The following is a 19,423-nucleotide window of genomic DNA, read 5'->3' on the forward strand; positions in this document are numbered from 1 at the left end:
GTTTTCTGCTAGCCAAAGTTGAGGGTGTGGTGCACCAATAATAAGCCAATCTTGGCGGACATACTCCGCTCCACGTGCTGTGAATCCATCGTGGGTGGGCGATGGCACCTCCATGTTTGCCCGGCCAGATTGCGCCTAGATATCCTGCCAATCTACTCGACCTTGATGCAACGCTTTACTCCGGTCAACACTGGCACCAACGTCTGGATTGCATTTCTTACGTGAATGAATGAGATGTGACAGGCCAGCATCGACTTCTATTTGACACTGACCTAGAGTAGATTAATCCTTTCGGACGGGAAAGCATATTGCATTTTCACTTTTGACAGCAAAATAATATCAATATTCTCAATCGGCGAATGCCGCAATGTACCACCCCTCTTCGAATCCAGTACTCTAAAGCACGTATTCGAGCTCCCAACTCCTTCTCCAACAGACACGATACGCTGTGACGCTTTTTTTAATTTAGGTACAGTACCATTTAAAGCTACGGACATTTATATAAGAGGTAGTCTGATTGAGGACTCAAGTTATAAATGCCATTATGAAATTAACTATAGTATCTAGGAAAGTCTTAGCGAGGTTCTCGTCAAGACGTTTATTATTAAAATAGATAGAATATTAATATATATATAATATAGGGAAGAAGCTTATAGAGGCTAATTACTATTAGGGTTTAAAAAATAAGTTATTAAAATCTACCCTTCCCTTAAAGTATATTACTAACGCTCTATATATACTTAAGCTACTTTTTTATTATTTAGTCCCCCTCTTTATACTCCTTAAGTTATCCCTTAACTAACGGGGTTTAATAATAAGGCTTAATAAAGTACTCCCTCCCCTAGGCTTTATTTTAAAAGCTATTTATAATTTATATATATTATATTAATCCTTTATTTATAAAGTTTTTTAATTTATAATATAAAAATAAATAAAAATAGCGTTTATTAACTTAAATATAAACCCCTTATTTTAAATAATAAATTTAATTAGTCCTATAATTTTATACTTAGGTCGCTCTTATTTATAATCCGTTTTTATAATTATTAGTACTTAAATAGTCGTTATTTTATTTTTATTTATTAATATTAACCCCTTTTAAATTATTATAATTCTTAATTTCTCTTTTCTTTTTATTTAAAATTATTTTAATTATATATAGTTTCTTATTTTTATTAATATTTATACCATTTTTTTATTATATAAATCTTATGTAGTAGTTTTTTTTTTCTAGCTTTATAAGTATAAAAGATCGACTTTAATAGGATCACGCTTTTAAAAGAAATTATATAATATAGTATACTTTTTAATTATATAATATGCGTAATATATCCTAAATACGTGCTTAACGTAATATAGTGATTTTAATACGAAAACTACTATTTAATTTAGGATAGGTAAGCTACCTTACAGTAGCGCTAGCTAGAAAGGTTAATAGTAGAGGTCGGCTATAATAGTTAACTATAATAGTTAGCTGTAATAATTAGCCGTAATAATCGGAGGTAGCCTTCCTTAACTATAGAGGTTCTAAACTTTAATAGCGATATAGAGGTTTTTAGAGAAAGGGCTAAATAGGCTAATATCTACTACTTAGAGCTCGTAAAGATTCTTTTTATCCTTATCGCTTTTAATATTACTTAAAGCTGCTCTCTATTTAAACTAAACAAATTTACTAAATAAATCTACTAAATAAATCTACTAAATAAATCTACTAAATAAATCTACTAAATAAACTTATTAATATATAAACTACTACCTCAATAAGAACCTACTCTAAAAATACCTATCGATAAGTCTACCCCTCTCGGGCTGGGCGCCCTCTTTAGCTAGCTCGACGCTATAGCTATCGTAGCTAACGTAAGTATACCTAAGAAGTAGTAAAGTACTTTCTAGGGGTGCGGAATTTAGCTAGGTAATATTATAAGCGCCGTAGATAGCCGGGCTAGTACGGATACTAAGATCTAGTATATTAACACTAGCCTAGTTATAATAGCTATAATAAACGGGCCGGAGGTATATAAGGTTAGGGTAATAAGCCGGCGCCTTAGATAGCTCTTACGGGACCCCCTAAGTAATAATAATACCTATATAAAAGAATAGATTATACTAAACCTAGCTACCTATATAGGCTAGTATTAAGAGGTCCTATGCGCATTAGAGTAAGTAAAGCTCGCCTTATAAGCAGTTAGAACTTAGGAGGACTTTATATAGCAGAAGGTTAGGAGTTTTAATTAGTAATTAAGTATAGAGCACAATATACCTAGTTTTTTTTAATACGTAATACACGGTACGGCCCCGGCGGATTACTCTATCGGGGGGTATATAAATCTTATAATTAACGAATATTTTTTTAATTTCTTAATTTTATATACTCCCTATATTTAAGTTAGTTTTTTTTAAAGTTATACTATATTTATTATTAATTTTATTTTAATATAAGTATAGCTCTTTTTAATAATATTATTATAATTAATAATAAACTAGTTATTAGTAAGGAATTAATAGGGACGCATAACGAATTAATATAAACGCATAGCTCTTAGGGATATATAATATTCTCTACTTCTAATTAGTTTAAAAAAATAGTACCTCCCTATAAAAGTAGTAAGGGTAACTATATTAATATAGCTATTTTTATTATCCTCTTTATCCTAAGCTCTAGTTTAAGATTTTTAAAAATAAGAATACTACTATAACTTATATACTCGTTTAAAACCGCTATATTACCTATTTAAAATTTATAAATCTTAAATTAATTAGTAATATAAGCTTTTATAAATTTTAAATAAATAAGGCTTTTTTTTATTATATATTTAAAATATATAAAAAGTAAATTATAGTAACGTCTACTTAATTATTTTTTTTAATATAGTTATAATAATTTATTATTATTATAAACTACTTCTTATTAGCTCCGTTTTTTTTAAATATTAAGCTATATTAGCTATTTACTTATATAATTCCCTATTATTCTCCCCTTATTAAGAACGCTAAACTAGCTCCTTATTTATTACTAAAATAAGCTTAATATTTAATTTTAATTTAGCTAACTTATCTTTTTTATAAGCTTAGTTAGCATTAACTTATTCTTATTCTTAAGTAATTAGCTTCGTTTTTTATTACTTATACCTTAGTTATTAAAAATAGCTAAATTTAATATTTTAAAATAAATTTTATAGTAATATAAGATACTTAGTTTAATTAAAATAGTATAGTTTAAATTATAAGATCTAAGGGGGGCTAAGAATAGCCTCTTATTAAATAATATTATTTTTTTTATAAGCTAGCTTTACGTCCTAATTAAAATAAAATATTTTAAGAAAAGTATTATTTAAAGTTTACCTAAGTACTTAAAATAAGTACTTATATACTCTTAGTTTATAAGTACCTCGTCCTCTATATAAGCTTAGTAAAAACGTAGCTCTTAATTACTAATTATATTTTATATAACGTCGATAAGCCGATATAAATAACTAAGACTATTTAAAAAATAACTTTTAATATTATTATTACTTAACTTAGTACTAAAAGTAACGCAAATACTAAAGTTTTAGTATTTTTAAATAAAATAACGGGCTTATTATATTCTTAAAAATAAGTATATTACGTAGAAGTACTAAAAGATTAAGTATTAGTTATTAAACTTTTTATAGAGCTTAGTCTAAGCTTTTTTAAAAATATACTCTATTTTAATAAAAATAATAAGCTTTTATATAATTAATACTCCGTAATAAGTATACGGAATAGTTTAATTTATTATTATATTAATATAAGTACGGTCTTTATTACTAAGCTTAGCTATTACTTATATAATTAATTAATAATCGTTATTATTAAACTTATTATTATTATTATTATAACTAAGGTCTTTAATTTACTTTTATTTAGCTTTAAATATAACGTTAGAGTTAATATAGTAAATATAAAGTTATTACTAAACTTTAAGAAACTACTTATTAAGTATAGTTTTTATTTACTTATTATAATCAGTAATAATAATAAAAAGCTAGTAAATTAAGTATTACTTAATTAGTTAACGAATACTTATTAAAAAAAACTAAAACCCTTTTAATTTCTTATTATTAATAAAACTAAATACTATATTATAAATAAACTTAAAATAGGTTTACTTAGTAGCTTAGAAAAGAGGGAGCTTAAAATAATTAGTATTATATATATTATTAAAGCTAATTATTTTAGGGAACTATTTTTATATTTAAAAATAATAAAGAAAAGTTTAAATAAGCTTAATTAAATAATTAGGCTTATTAACTACTTATTTAATAATATATAGGATCCCTCGTTTATTAAATAGCTTAATTAACGCTATTATTAATAAGTATTTAACTAGTTTTTTTTGGTTTATATAAGCCCTAGCGTTATAAATATCTTACTAAGTAAATAAGGACTTTAAAAACTATTTTTAAATAATAGCGCGTATATTATGTACCTAAATCTTAACTTATTAGCTTATAGTTTTAATAATATTCTTAACTAGTGAAATAAGTTTATAATAAAAAGGGTATATAAATATTTTAAAGCTAAGCTTATAGTTATATTAGCTATATTAGGGATTTTTATATTATTATAATAATTACTATCCTTCGACCTTAGCCTTAATAATTAACTTCTACTTATAGCTATATTTTTAAGATCTTTATTATTTTAAACTTATATTATAACTAGGCTTAGGATATTTATATTAATTATATTAAAATATATACTAAATATTTTTTTTATTTTATTTATATTTATAATATTTTATAATACTAAAGTTATTAGCCTTAGTAAAAGTATTAACTTAATTAAAAAGAGTATTCGCTATTAGCTCTAAGCTATTAAGAATTAATAAGTTTAGAGTTTTATTTAAAGGAGAGGAGGATAATTTATTATTTTAAGTATAATAAGAAGCTACGGTTTAAAAAAATAATAGACTTAAAAGAGGGTTTTATTATAAAAGTAAATAGGGTAATAAGTTTATTTAAAAACCTTACGTTTTTTATTATAAATAGCTTTACTTATATTATTAAATAAGGCTAGTTATTAACTTTTTATTAATTTTAATAACTTATATAATAAACTAAAGAATATTTTTAAACTATTTTATTATAGGCTAAGTTAGTTATTAAGATTTATTATAAAAAGAAGAAGGACTAGGCTCTAGTAATATTTAAAAGAGGGTAGTATACTAAGTAGTTTATATTTTTTTTAAAAAACGGTATATAAAGTAGAGTATAAGCTATTAAGACTTTTTATTAAAAGGGGGGGGACTACGTACTAACGAGAATTAAAAAATAATAAAAAGCTAGAGAATATCGGTTTTATTAAAGAATTTCTAATTAAAATAAAAGGTTAGTTCTATTTTAATATATCGGTATAAATAGTAGGATAGTAGTTACGTTTTTTATAATAGCTCAAATAAAATATTATTTATTAAGTTATTATATATATAGGGATTACTAACTTTATAAAATTAACTAACGTTAGTATAGTTTCTATTTAAAATAAGAGATAATAATATATTATTATTATTAAAGCGTTAGTATTTTATAGGACGGCTTTAATTATTTAAGCTATTAAATTAAGCTTAGTAACGTAAGCTTAGTATATAAGTTATTAAAAAAGCTATTTTATAATATATAAATTAGTATAACTTTAAAGAAAAGAGGACGTAAAATGCGTTAATTATAGTTTTATAATAAAGCTTTCTTAAGGTATAATTACGTAAAAGAGATTATAAAAAGGGATAGGTATTTTAAAAAAAAGTAATAAAATCTAAATATATTAATAATAAATTTTTAAACTAATTAGAAGTAGAGAATGTTATACGTTTTTAAGAGCTTTACGTCCGTATTAATTCGTTATGCGTCCTTATTAATCCCCTATTATTATCCCTTAATTAATAGGATTAAATAAGTTATTTTATAAAAAGGTTTTTAGTTTTTCTTATTTAATTTAGTTTATTATAAACTTAAAGACCTTTTTATAATTAAAAATATAGTATATTTAAGAAGTTTTTATACTATTACTTAGGTAGCTAATTATATATACTATTTTATTATAATTTATTTTTATTTATTAAGCTTATAAATTAAAATAATAATAATAATTAAATAAAAGGCTTTATAAGTCCCGTATTAATTTATTAATATATAATAAATTAAAAAGGGATAGTAGTTTAAATATAAATATTCTATTTATAATACTTATTTAAATTAAAAAAGAGCTAATAAATAAAGGCTTAAGTAGTATAAACTCGTTATTTTATTATTACTTAAATAGCGCTTTAAATATAGTTTTATTTATTAAGCTATTTTTAATTTAGGGGTTTATATTCTTATTTATATTAAAATTAATATTTAAGGTTATTATAATTAAAATTATAATTCTTAATACAAAGGCCGGGCTATTTAAAGAGCTCTATAAGTATTCTAAATTTATTTATTTTTTATATAATTGCTCTTTATACGTTATTATAAAAATTTCTTTTTCTAATTATTATTCTTATTTTTATAATTTTATTAATTTATTATTTATTATTTAGTTTAGGTATTAGCGAGTAAGGGTAAGAGGTTTATTATTTTATTTAAAATTTATTAATAGTTTTAATAATACGGTCCTTTTATATTATTATTACGTAATTCGTTTTATTACGCTCTATTTTTATATTATTTATTAAAAAAGAGGTAACTTTAGGGGATTTAATAAAAACGAGTTATTTTTTTTTATTATTATAATACTAATTATACTCTCTTATTATATCTCGTTTTTATTAATATTTTAAGTTCTTAATTTAGTTCTTTTTATAAATAAAGATTTTAAATTATTAATATATATATAATATAAAAAAAAAGCTCATAGAGGCTAATTATTATTAGGGTTTAAAAAATAAATTATTAAATTTTTTTTTTTTAAAATATATTATTAGTGCTCTATATATACTTAAGCTACTCCTTTATTACTTAGTCCCCCTCTTTATACCCCTTAAGCTATCCCTTAAGTAACGGGGTCTAACGGCGAGGCCTGATATAGAAAGACTAGTCTGACCTTTGAAACTGTCCATTCGAACAAGCCTAGATTCCAAATAGTTAGTGACAATGGTTAAGAGTGAAGATATCACACGCTTGAACCAACTGTGCTCGACAGATCAAACGAAGCCAGGAATTAGGATATTGGTCTCCTTACACATCAGAGGAATAAGTCGTCAGGTGGAAATTGCAACTCTCCACGGTGTAGATCATTTCATCGCTGGAGTCGAAAACGTCTCCTGGAATGTAGTTGTCGACTATGCCATCACTGACGAAGGCCTTGACGTTGCAAGACGTGTTAGAAATGCCCCAAGGGTTATTTCGATGAAGGCTGTCAGTGTTTGGGACTTCGTACCGGAAAGCTTGTCGGTGAGAAGGACGAAGGCGCTCTAAGCAGAAGAGCTTTAGAACCAGGGAAACATTGAAATTGAAAATGGGGAGGGAGATTACTCACGATGCCAGAAACCCCGCTAGAAAGTTGCTCTTAACCTGGTCTATGACCAATTGGAACTCGTTCTTCAGCCAATGCTGATAGCTGTTTCTGACATGATGAGCCAGGCTTGCGAGTGTCATTCTGACTGCTTCAGGATTTCTCTCATCGACAGCGTACGATCGGAGTGGTGCAAATTCCACCGACGCGCCCGCCTGACACGACCCATAACGAATACTTGCATTGCTGCCACTTGAGTATCGCCTCCCGTTGACTGGCAAGGGCGAAGAAAGAAACAGGGCGTCCGAGGCATCTCCTGGTAAGGGGCTGACTCGCAGTAATGCAAGCACCATGGCGGCATGGCCGAGGTGAGTGAAGGTGAACTGGGGTCCGAGCTGACTCTTTATGGCCTTCGAGATGGCCTGACTTTCGTCTGTAGTAAAGGTTCTCTATATAGTTCGAGGTGTGCCTGTAGTATTCGTTACAGGAAGCCCCCAACTTGTCTTCGAGGAGTTAGTGACCACGGAAACCATGTTCGCTTGGGACGGGCTGTGGATGGTCAAGCCGCCAAGAATATGCAGAACTACTCACCGCACTTCTGAGCAACTCGGTGATGAAGTCATCTCGTGCCTTGTCATAATCTTCTCCTGATGCATCCACGTTGGTTTTGCATGCATCGAGGACCGGCTCGTTGAGGTTGGCAATTTTCTTGCCCCAAGGATGATGGAAAGGACTGTTTGCTAGATTCTGGTCGCCAGCGTTGAACTATTGGCCAACACCGCGCAACAAGTCACCGACGAATATGCGCGAGCTGATACTGTCCCAGTGGATATGGTTGAATGCACAGAGCACGTCCACTCGAGCGCCATTTTCAAGTGGAGTGCCTGTCTCTGGCACTTGAGCTACGACATAGACCTTGACCGGGGGTAACGGCTCAGGTCTCTCTTGGCGCGCCTCCGAAAGTTCAGCGGCAACTTCAAGCCCAGTTCTATCCGTTGCAATTGATGAGACAAGACCGCGGCCCCAACTCAAGGCAACTTCGTCGGAGCTCGGTGAATCATAGACAATGAAGGGAGGATCTTGGTCGGTAGCCCAGGTGACGGAGCATCCGACCTCAGGGTGTTGGAGTCGAATGTTGACAAGGGCGTTGGAGATTTGTAGCGCGATAGTTTCTAACGAGATCCCAGGAACATGAACTCGGAGAGACGTGTTCAGGTAGTTGTCGTACTGACCACGAGAGTTCGGCTCTCGTAAGCCGACCAAAGCCTCGGTGCCGACAGCGAGACGCCTCACAGAGCTGGGTCCGTCTGGAGAAGGATATCAGCGGAACTTAGCCGGCTCTAGACGAGGTAAGGGTGGGAGAGACATGAAAGTGTCAGCTTAATAGCTGGACTACGAGTTGTGTTATGTACTTGAGAAAGAAGGGCAGTATGGCGGTGGAAGAACAAAGAATCAGAAATAGTTAGCTAGTGATGTTGCTAAGCCTTCGAGGCGAGGTAGGATGGACGTAGGTGTGGGGGACAGGTGTCAGCTTCATGTCCAAATGTAATCAAGATAAGCGAAGTTCAAGTTGTTATCTCTTGCCCGAGTCTGACAATTTGACGCTAGGTTCTTCGGGATACAGCCGAACAAAGCTTAGCGCTGACTGCGTAGACGCACAACAAGCAAGTTATCTTTGGCCCTCCTAATGTCCATAGCCGCCATTCGAACATTCAAGTATATGCAAAAGCATAATCTCTGAGCAACGGGCCTAAACAGCTACTAGGCGTTCCATTTGGATCGGTCTAGAGCCACCTATTCTTTTGAGCCGTCACAGTACCGTGTCCGATATCAGAACGATATTGTGGGGTGGGAATTCCTTTCTCCCTCATATTACTTACGTTGTGTAACTAACTTTTACTCCGGCCATTCTTCTGTCCTGGTAGAGACGAAACCTCAAAGGTCATGTCCTTGCGAATGCCTCGAACAGGTGCTGTGCTTCCTTTCTCCGAGACGCTGTCTTCATCGAGACGCGTCCAGTCTCCCTGTCCTGCTTCGTCGTCCTCGTAATTTGTGCCTTTGCGTATCTTGCTCTTGGATGTCACTCCTGAGCCGCCAATAGTAACAAGCCCAACTGACCCCGGGTGGAGGCCATGAGATGCATCTGTTTGACCCAAAGTTGTAGGTCGTGGCGAGCGACGGTGCATGAAGAATTGACGTAAAGCAGGGAGAGAGCCGGCGATGAATCCAATGGCAGTCTCGATATTGGACCAAAGGGGGATGTTAGCAATGTGGACTGTTAAGCGATTCAAGTCAGCAACTACTCTACTCATGGCAGACCAATGGAAGCGTCATACAGGCAAGATCGTCTAGTGGATGGTTGTAGTGATCGATGTATGGAGTACGTATCATGGTTGAGACTGAGGCACTAATCATGTGACCGAAACGGTAGGAATCAGCTATCAAGATCATCTCAGACAGGTGCACTGGGCAAAATACTTACAAAGAGCCGAAAGAAAGGACGAAAGAGACCATGATCTTTGTCGAGAGCTTCATTTGTGTCTGCCAGAGAATGATAGCCGGGAGCACGGCACAGGCAAGGTCGGTAACGATGGTGCTGACGGTTGAAGTGTATGACAGCGCCAACATAGAGCTTACTGGCGAGCACTCGCCACGGCCCTCTAACACGATGCTGGTATCCCAATTGGCTTCCACAGGTCGGCATAACAAGAGGATCCCGACGAAGGTTGTGAAGAATGTGGCGACAGTAAGCCCCATCAAGATGTAGACGGCAGTGCGTAGCTTTGGCATTGTAGTAGCGATCCGTAGTGTGGTGATGCAAATCGAAGTTTTGATCGTACACAATACTGCCACGTAGAGCATCATCCAAATCATCAAATATTTCATCGATTCGACCAACATGACTGGGCTGAGGTCTGCATTGCGCGTGCCCAGTCCACTCAGCGCTCCCATGCAGGCGAGTGCGACATCGACGAGGTAAACGACCTTCAGGCCTAAGTCAGCATGGGCGTAATAGGGAAAGCAATGCTCTAAAGTCCTGCGAGAAGGTTTTAAGAAGATTAAGCTTACCAAACCACCGAGCATCAAGCCGTCATCCCAACTAAACGTCTTCGCCCGCAGTCGAATGAATGTCCTCAGGCACACCACAATCAAAGAGACGACGCCACCAACAATAGAGACCACGAATAGGCTGAGGCCAACGCCCTCAAGTTGGTAGACAAACCGTCGGTTAGGGTCCTCTGTTACCATGTTGACTTCAAGTAGCTCTGTCTCACAGTCTTGGCTCTTAGGTTGCGATGGGCTTCGCCGGGGACAGCAAGTCACCAAAACAAGTGACTAGTGGACGATCGTGTAGTTGCCGACAAGAAAAAGCCAAACTTCGAGGCGAACAAACTACTCCACAGATGTGAGCAAGAGTCGATTCTGGCTAGACCTATCGTTGACAGATTGGCGGACATACAAGATGGGTTATATGGAAGTGGTCTTCAACACACGTTGCCAGCCAATGTCACCCATTTCGCGCCGATCACTGGCAGAAAAACTCCTGGATACTTTTCAATCAAGATGTTAGGCGTCGCTAAAATCCTTGAAGTATCCTTGAGCAACCCTTGGAAAAGCTCCTACTCGCAGGGAAGGGTGCCTTTCGCTTCGACAGGACCAGGGGTTCTACAGGTTGGATGATTTTGGTAATACTCAGCACCATCATCAAATCCCAAAGAGGTGACTGAAAACGGAGTTGTGAGGCAATTTTTGGTAAAATGACCAGGTAACGTATGTTTGACCCGTTTGCCGGATTTCCGGCTCCGCTGGGTGGGACAATCAAGGACATTATATACCATGCCGTGGCGCACGTGTGCGGATGGACTTTATGGCATGATGTAGCTTTAGCAGTGAACTCTACCCAGGATGGCATGCACCATCAAAGATCATTGTTGCTGATCTTACCTACGAAACTCATACCTTAGTTGATGTTGCAATTGCTACGGCCTACGAACTCATGGATCTTCGAGTGTAGACCAGAACACCGATGGTCATGGCTTCGGCATTCGCCCCTTCTCGGTCCCACATCACCCATCATCATACAGGCCATGAAGACTCGATGCCACCTCGACCAATGCTTTCATTGGATCTCGACAGTGGAGCAAGTGGACAAATTCGTCAACAAGAAAGTCCCTGCTTATCAGGCTCGAAATGGTCTAGGGCATTTGCTGAAGATCCAGAAATGGTAAGAGAGAGGACGGTCTGACAGATTGACAGGCACCACGTTGCTGCTGTCACATTTTCTCCTATTTTCCTTAATAACCATGGTCCCCAGACCCCGTGATATGATTCGGTTGAAAATTGCCTGAAGATCGAACACGGCGTAAACTCACTTTAGCACAAACAACACGTTGTACTCTCCGTTAAACAAAATGACCAAATCACAGATCACCGTTCCCATTACTCAGGCCCCTCCATACAAAGTTCATGAGGGCAAGACGGCCGTCATTACGGGTGGTGCAAGGAGTGAGCCTTCCTCCCGTTTTCTTCTGGGATTTCTAGGAACACCTACGCTGACAAAAGTCCCAAGGTATCGGTGCCGCCATTGCTCAGAACCTCGCCTCCAAAGGCGCCAATGTCGTGCTCATTTATCTGACCGAGTCTTCTGACGAGCCTGCCAAAGCTCTCGCTGAGCAACTGGCAAAGGCACACAACGTCAAGGCCATTCCCGTCCGTGCCGACTTCAGTACACCCGATGGCTGCTCCAAGATTGTCGATGTTGTAAAGAATGACATGCCGCCCAGCGCCAAGACAGGCAAGCCGCAGGTCGACATACTGGTCAACTGCGCCGCTCTCTTCCACGCCATGCCTCTCGAAGCCGTCAACGTTGAGGACTTCCACAAGGTCTACTCTATCAACGTCCTTGGACCCATCCTGCTCACGCAGGCAATCAAGCCCCTTCTGCCCACCGACCGCTCGGGCCGCATCGTTAATGTGTCAAGCGTCGGTTCCAAGGTTGGACTCGAGTACCTGACCCTGTACGGCGGCAGCAAGGGCGCCCTTGAGGCCATGACGCGCACATGGGCGCGCGAGCTCAAGGAGCACTGCACCGTCAACTCTTGCAACCCCAGCTCCACCATGACGGACATGCTCCGAGGTGCCTCTGAGGATGCGAAGCAAGCCATTTCATCGTGGTACCCTCTTACACCGCTGTGTGGAATCCGAGAATGGGACTCGGATGAACAGAAGGAAATGGCTGAGAAATACGGCGGACGTGCTGGCTACGCTGAGGAGATTGCTGGCATTGTTGGCATGATTTGCTCCCCGGAGAGCGGATGGATGACGGGATGCCTGGTCAGTGCCAACGGCGGCCAGTGGATGGCTAGTTAGATATCCAGAACTGAAGCAGAAATTTTCCTTGTCAACACTCAACGTTTAGTTCCACCAGCATATGACTTCCATCCATTGGTGTTCCGCACTCTAAAGACCCGGCGCCTGCGGCCTCGCACCGCAGAAGACTTCTTCAATCAGCCACGGCGACCACCACGTAAGAACCCCACGCTCGAAACCATCCTATGCAGGGGCTCTTCAGACCCTGCAAAAGACAACCGATGTTGTCTGTGAAGAGGAGCAAGGATCTGATAGGTTGTCGAAGGGAGAGAATTGGGGTCCGTTAGCAGTCACTGGGGCTGACTCCAGGTTTAAGAGCATTTCCAACGTGGCACCGTTGGGACCATCCTTCAACAACTGAACGACTCGAAGACGCTCTCGAGAGCGAACCAATTGGCGGTCAGAAAAATAGATTATAAGAGGGGCAATTTCTGTGTAGGCGCAAGGCCACAAGTCACCCCATTGAAATGGCAAGACCCCTTGGACATTAGCGTCCTTACAATCCGAAGAATAAACCGAGCCAGTCATAATCTGGCCTGATACGATCAGAGGACGGCACACCACCGTTATCGGGATTAATGCTGGATTCGAGTTGGGGTTAAGCAAGTTCGTCTCAATTGCCTTGCTCGAGAGAATTCGCCCGGAATTTCGTAAGTAGCTTAGCAGTACCCATGGGTGAAATGTAGGTCACAACAATCTCAAGCCGGAGGTGCCATCTCTCCTCAACTGGCGCTCAGCATAGACCAGCGTTTAGTAGTGTAAAGGACCGAAGGAACGGTCCGGTGGGGCGGCATCTTGGCACTCATTTCGGGGATACGAAGGTATTCCCGCAACAATGTAACCCGAATCCACCCATGGACAAACTGATCCAAGAATGTTATCCAACGACTTGTCAAATTGCTTCAAGCGGTCTCCAACCTTCTAGGAACTGCGAAACGAAATTGTGTTGAGCAATGAGCGTCAAACTCTTGCAAAGCCGTGAGCACTGTGGTTATCACTGGTAGCATCAAAGGAACAATCATGGTTTGTCCAAAAAACATAGTGTTCAGTGACAATCACCCTTGGACGAAGATCAGATGGGTACCTTACGGTAGGGTCGGCGCCCGGATTAATCTAGGTAGCACAAGTCTTAACTCCACAGCTTCTCTCAAATCTTGTCGGGTTTCATCTGGGAGACATTCATTGAGTAAAATATGTAGAGAGTCAGCTGCGACCCGTCCATGACACAACTGTTTGTTGACTGAGAAGCTTTGGCTTGATTTATCAGATCTTAATGTACTTAATTGATATACCTAGGCTACATGGTAATGAACTTAGACATTACGAGAGATTACCGCACTGAACGCCCTCTTATGACAGACGGCGACTGGCATTGATACCTCCACAGTTAGAACATGATCAACACTTGGTAAAAGATCCACTATAATGTTACTGAACTAAGAAGTTCAACGTTTGGGCAATGGAAGACAATCCTGAACCTGTTATCTGGATCTTGAGGCGCGAAAAATCAAACGGGGCATGTTGGCCCAATTAGGGCTATGACCCGCATAATTGAAGGTTAGATCATATTGAAAGAGAGGATGAATAGTGTACATGATTGAGCTCGACTACTATTGGCATATCTCAGTCAAAATACATCATTTTAGTTGGGAATCTGTGATGTAAACAATGATTCTCGCTTCGCAACAAGTAAACACGCCGCGAATGAACGTAATAAGACCTGAAAGCCAGGCTTTTGAAGATATGATATCTTGAGCTCTTCCGCTTGTTTTATGCTTGAACGCGTAGATAATTGAAACTCGAAACATATGCTGGTAATATGTAGCTGTGTCAATAAGATAAAGTACGTTATGGTACTCACCAAGCCGCCGACAAATGAGCAGACTAAAATTATATGCAAAGCTTCGAACCTCTCAAGTTATATCGAGTCTTTGCCAAACTCTGGGATCCGTACTGGTGATGCTCGATCCTAGTCAGAGTGGCATCTCAAGTTCTGTGTGAAGACTTCCATCATACCGTCCCTCTAACATCCACAATCTTCTTCTGAGTTGACACATGAATGTACAATTTTTCTTTTACATAATATCGAAGACAAGCAAACGCTGTGTAGTGATATCCATCATGTCCGAAGTTTGCTCCCAAAACCCGCCGACTTCGAATAGACATAGTCGAAGTAGCCGTGACGTAGGTTGTTTCTCTCTCCCCCACGTCTGGCACATAGTCCTGGCTTGGAAAATAATCAACGCTGATGAGCTATAAGATCATCGCCCGATGTATATCTGTCTCATGTGGTTCCAAATCATGCGGGGTTTGTGAGTACTGCAAGTTTACCAAATGTATTTATTGTAGACGTAAGTTTATTCTAAGGAACCGCAATGTAGAGGCACCAGCCTTTTCTGCGGCGCAGTCTTTCTGAGACACCTGACAGGTGAAAATTCTGAAAGATAAAGGTCATCAACATCATGCTAAGTCTCCTACATGGTCATTTGTACATTAGGGGCACAGCATTACAGCCAGTGTTCCTGATGTCCTTCAATTAGATCATATGCTTACCTTAGATGCTGAAACACCTTACGAGAAAGACAATTATCGGCTGGAGGCAATCCCCGCAGTCTACGTTTTACACTCCCATCGAGACAAACGCACTTACTATAAATATCGGTGGCGACTCATTCTCATGTTTATAGGGACAGGGAGATAGGGACAGGGAGAAAAGAGAAAATCCTTTGGCACTGAGTAGGTATCGTGAATAGTCTACTCTACAGCACTGAACAATGCCAGCACTCGCGTCCATGCAGTCAAAAATGTATTATGTAACACCCAATAGTGAAGAAAGGAAACAGATCTATATAGGTATAATCAGTATGCCACCGAATGCATCATGCCTCGCACCTCCCCCAAATGCGGAAATGTCTGAACTGCTATTCAAGCGGCCCTCCATCTGGCCATTTCATTCAGCTGATAGTTATACCTGGACTAGACAGGTATTGCCTCTGTCACGTCTGATTTGAGTTTTGCTATCCGGGCAGTACTGTTTGGCTAACCGGGCAGTAATCTACTTTAATATGGCCCATATAGCTAACTAGAGGCTAGGAAATTTTTAGCGCACCTTCCCCGATCTACCTCCCGTACTTACCGCGGGCCTAAGCTTAAAATCTCTACTTTTTAAATACGTACTTTTACTACTATTTAATACGTATATTTCTAATTATACTTCTACTTACCTACTTCTACTTCTACCTACCTACTTCTACTTTTACTTAATTACTTCTATTTTTAACCTCTATTATTACGTTATTATTATTATATAGTTAATTAGTAATAAATTTATCGTAACTTTTAATACTAGAGGTCGATTTAATAGGCCCTCGTAATAATACTACTATTTTTTTATATATTAAAAACCTTTTTATAAATAGCGTACTTACTAATTTAATTAACGCCCTTATAGCTACTTTCTAAGCCTTTATTTATAACTACGGCTTTATAATTATTTATTATAATAGTTTTAATTATTTTAATAACTAAGCTACGTATTATATTCTATAATATAACTAAGACTTAGTTTATTAAACTAAAGGTATTAGTTTTTATTAATTAAAAATATAAAAAGTTAGCTACTTTTGATTAAATATAGTTACTACTTATACTTAAAATAAAAAAAAGTAAATATTTAAAATTAAAATAAAAAATTATAACTACGGCCCGTTTTTATACTTATTAGTTTACCTTACTTATTACTAGCTTTTTTTTAACTAAACCGCCCTTATTAATAACTTATTAAAGTATAATATTATTAAGTTTTACGAGATTTTTATAATAATCCGTAATTATATAAACGTACTATTATAATTTAAATAAAAAAACGTTTATAATAAGTTATAGAAATAGCGCCTTAACTACCTCGCTAGTAAGACCCTTATTTAAATAATCTTTTATAATATTTAAACCCGTAGCCTCTATTACTACGTTTTATAAAATAAAAAAGACCCCGACTTACCCGAGGTTATATTATAAACCTACTTATAATATAAGTAAATATAAAAGCGCTTTTTATAAGTAGTTAGTTTTAATAATATATATAAGATTAATAAGTTTAAAATACCTCTTTTTTAAGTTATTAATATTATAAATATTAGCTCGCTATTTAACTACGTTTTTATTATTATTTTATTAAAATATTATAAATCGTACGACTTCTTTATATAGTAATTTAATATAATTTAATAAGAAGTAGGAGCTTAAGTACTATATATAGCTATTACTAACTATAAAAATACCCTATACTTAGCCCTACTTAAGGTCCTATTTACTATTTAACTCTAACTTTATATTTTTTATATTAATACGAATATAAACCTTAATATTAAATATAAATAGCTAAGTAATAGTACTATAGAAGTTTGAAATAAGTTTAATATTAATAAAAATAAGGAATTTATTAAAGTGTTTATACTAGCTTATAAGGAGTAAAAGGCTATTATTACTATTACCTTTTTATATAACTTATAAACTACGGTACTTAATAAGATTTTATATATTAATAAATTATTTACTATTTAATAGCTTAAGGCTACCGAGTTTAAGTATATACTTACGGGCTTTTACTAATTATAAATATACGTACTCTATATAAATTTAAAGGTTAATTTTAATACTACTTAGGGAAAGTTATAAGCGGATTTTACTAATTAGACTTTAGCTTTTTTATACTTAGTTAATACATATATCCCCCTCTACTACTAATAAGCCTAGTACTTTATTAATAAGTATAAGAACTTTAATATATATACGAACTCGCTTATTAAAACTACTTATAAAAACTTAAAGTTTTATATTATTACTAACTACGTAAACCTCTATACTATTTTTTAAATAATTAACGAAATATTAATTAATAAAAAAAGGGGGTATATTAAGGCTATTATTATTATAAAGTTTTATATTTATTATAAGTATTTTTACTAACTATAGCTTAGTAATATAATTAAATAAGTAGGATATAAAGCTCTAGATTTTATAACTTATTAATACCGAATTACTCTTATTATAATACTGTTACTTATTAATAAGAACCTACTTAGTTTTTAGTTTTATTATAAGTATTTTACGAATTAGTATAAACTATTTTATAGTTATAAAATCCTTAAGATTTTAAATACGTTTAGAAATTAGTTAATAAAGTATAATATTTATTTATATTAATAGCTTAAGTAGCCCTTAGTATATCGATCTATTTTATTTATAAAATATATACTAACCTTTTTAGGATCTTAATAATACCCTAATATAAATTAAAAATCCCCGTATTATAACTAGTTTATATAAGCAGCTACGTAACTAAAAAATTCTAAATCTAATATTTATATTTATAAATAGTATTTTATTATTAAGTAGCCTCTTATTAAGTAGCCTCTTATTAAGTAGTTTATTATTATTAAATAAATAGCTTAAATAGCTTTATAAAGTTACGAACTTAGCCCCGCGGCTAGTAAGGGTAAGTATTTATTATAACTATTTAATATTTAAGTATAATATAGAGGACGAATTAGTAACTAAGCTACTATAAAAGATTATTTAGGATTATATTATAATTAAAGAAAACGTTTTAACGTTAACAAGACGTAATAAATATTATACTAAGTAGTTATTAATATTTATAATATTAGAGAATCTTTAATTTACTTAATTAATTAATAAGAGGCTATAGTTAAGGGTAGTTTTAATAATTTTAAAAAAAATCGAGATTTAATAAGATCTCTTAATTATTATAATAAAAGCTAAAATAATTTATAAATTATATTACTTTACGTAAGTAGCTAAAAGTAATTTAAATACCCGGGTAGAGTATAGGGAGATTATATTAGTTATAGCTAATACGGGACGCGTAAGTTAAAAAAAAACTCTAGTAATCTAGACGCTATAATTAGTTAGAAAAGTAGGGTATTGCCCGGTTAGCTAAACAGTACTGCCCGGATAGCAAAACTCTTTGATTTACTGTCGGGACAGAGTACGTGAGGTTTTGTGAGAATCTGAGAGAATAGTACTGCGATACACCCCGAGTAAAAGGCCATCAATGTACCAGACTGGCAGTGAGCGGCGATAATGGCGTGTTTTCGTTCGACTTGTGGTTCATGCCGGCTTTGTATTGTTTCTCTTGGCACTGCAAATCTGTTTAGCGACATATCTGAAGTCACCATGAATACTAGTGCTTTATGATGAACGTTTATTGATAGACGAGGTGATCTGCAGTGCTATTAGTCTTGCGGGCTTATGAAGGTCATGACTGCGATGTCTATATCTAACACGTTTCCATTATATATTTAGGGATAGGTGAGGTCCGGTGAAGCGTATTAGTTCTAGAACTAGTAACGAGCACCGCAGCTATTAAGTCAACATACCCACTTCCTGGCACCCCCCTGTTTCTGGCACCCACAAAAACGCGAAAATCCACCACAACCCAATGCGCACCCCCAACCTCCTTTTATCACAACATTTTCAATTCGCGTCCAAATGGGCTCATCTTTTGCACATGTCTTCTTCTATATATAATGCCTCAATATACCGAAGATCAGCTTCGTCAGGCTCTCGAGGA

General features: G+C 35.3%; 3 protein-coding genes across 3 annotated transcripts; 1 reads left to right on the forward strand and 2 right to left on the reverse strand.

Annotated features, from left to right (window-relative positions):
* Positions 1-7,181: 7,181 nt before the first annotated feature.
* CTAM01_14941 (uncharacterized protein) lies at positions 7,182-8,763 on the reverse strand (the record flags this gene model as incomplete). The annotated part of the gene is made up of 5 exons (XM_060530940.1): positions 7,182-7,307; positions 7,384-7,417; positions 7,483-7,907; positions 8,050-8,223; positions 8,365-8,763. Coding segments are annotated over 5 exons (1,158 nt in total), but the record flags the coding sequence as incomplete, so codon positions are not given.
* Positions 8,764-9,347: 584 nt separating this feature from the next.
* On the reverse strand, positions 9,348-10,707 carry CTAM01_14942 (uncharacterized protein; the record flags this gene model as incomplete). The annotated part of the gene is made up of 4 exons (XM_060530941.1): positions 9,348-9,733; positions 9,795-9,865; positions 9,941-10,443; positions 10,528-10,707. 4 exons carry the CDS (start codon positions 10,705-10,707, stop codon positions 9,348-9,350), a joined length of 1,140 nt encoding a protein of 379 aa, XP_060374504.1.
* A 1,163-nt stretch (positions 10,708-11,870) lies between these two features.
* CTAM01_14943 (short-chain dehydrogenase) lies at positions 11,871-12,828 on the forward strand (the record flags this gene model as incomplete). The annotated part of the gene is made up of 2 exons (XM_060530942.1): positions 11,871-11,964; positions 12,029-12,828. 2 exons carry the CDS (start codon positions 11,871-11,873, stop codon positions 12,826-12,828), a joined length of 894 nt encoding a protein of 297 aa, XP_060374505.1.
* Between the last annotated feature and the right edge of the window lie 6,595 nt (positions 12,829-19,423).

This window comes from Colletotrichum tamarilloi, assembly GCF_030869305.1.
Source record: "Colletotrichum tamarilloi strain Tom-12 chromosome Unknown Scaffold_140.1, whole genome shotgun sequence".
Classification (NCBI taxonomy): Eukaryota; Fungi; Ascomycota; class Sordariomycetes; order Glomerellales; family Glomerellaceae; genus Colletotrichum; species Colletotrichum tamarilloi.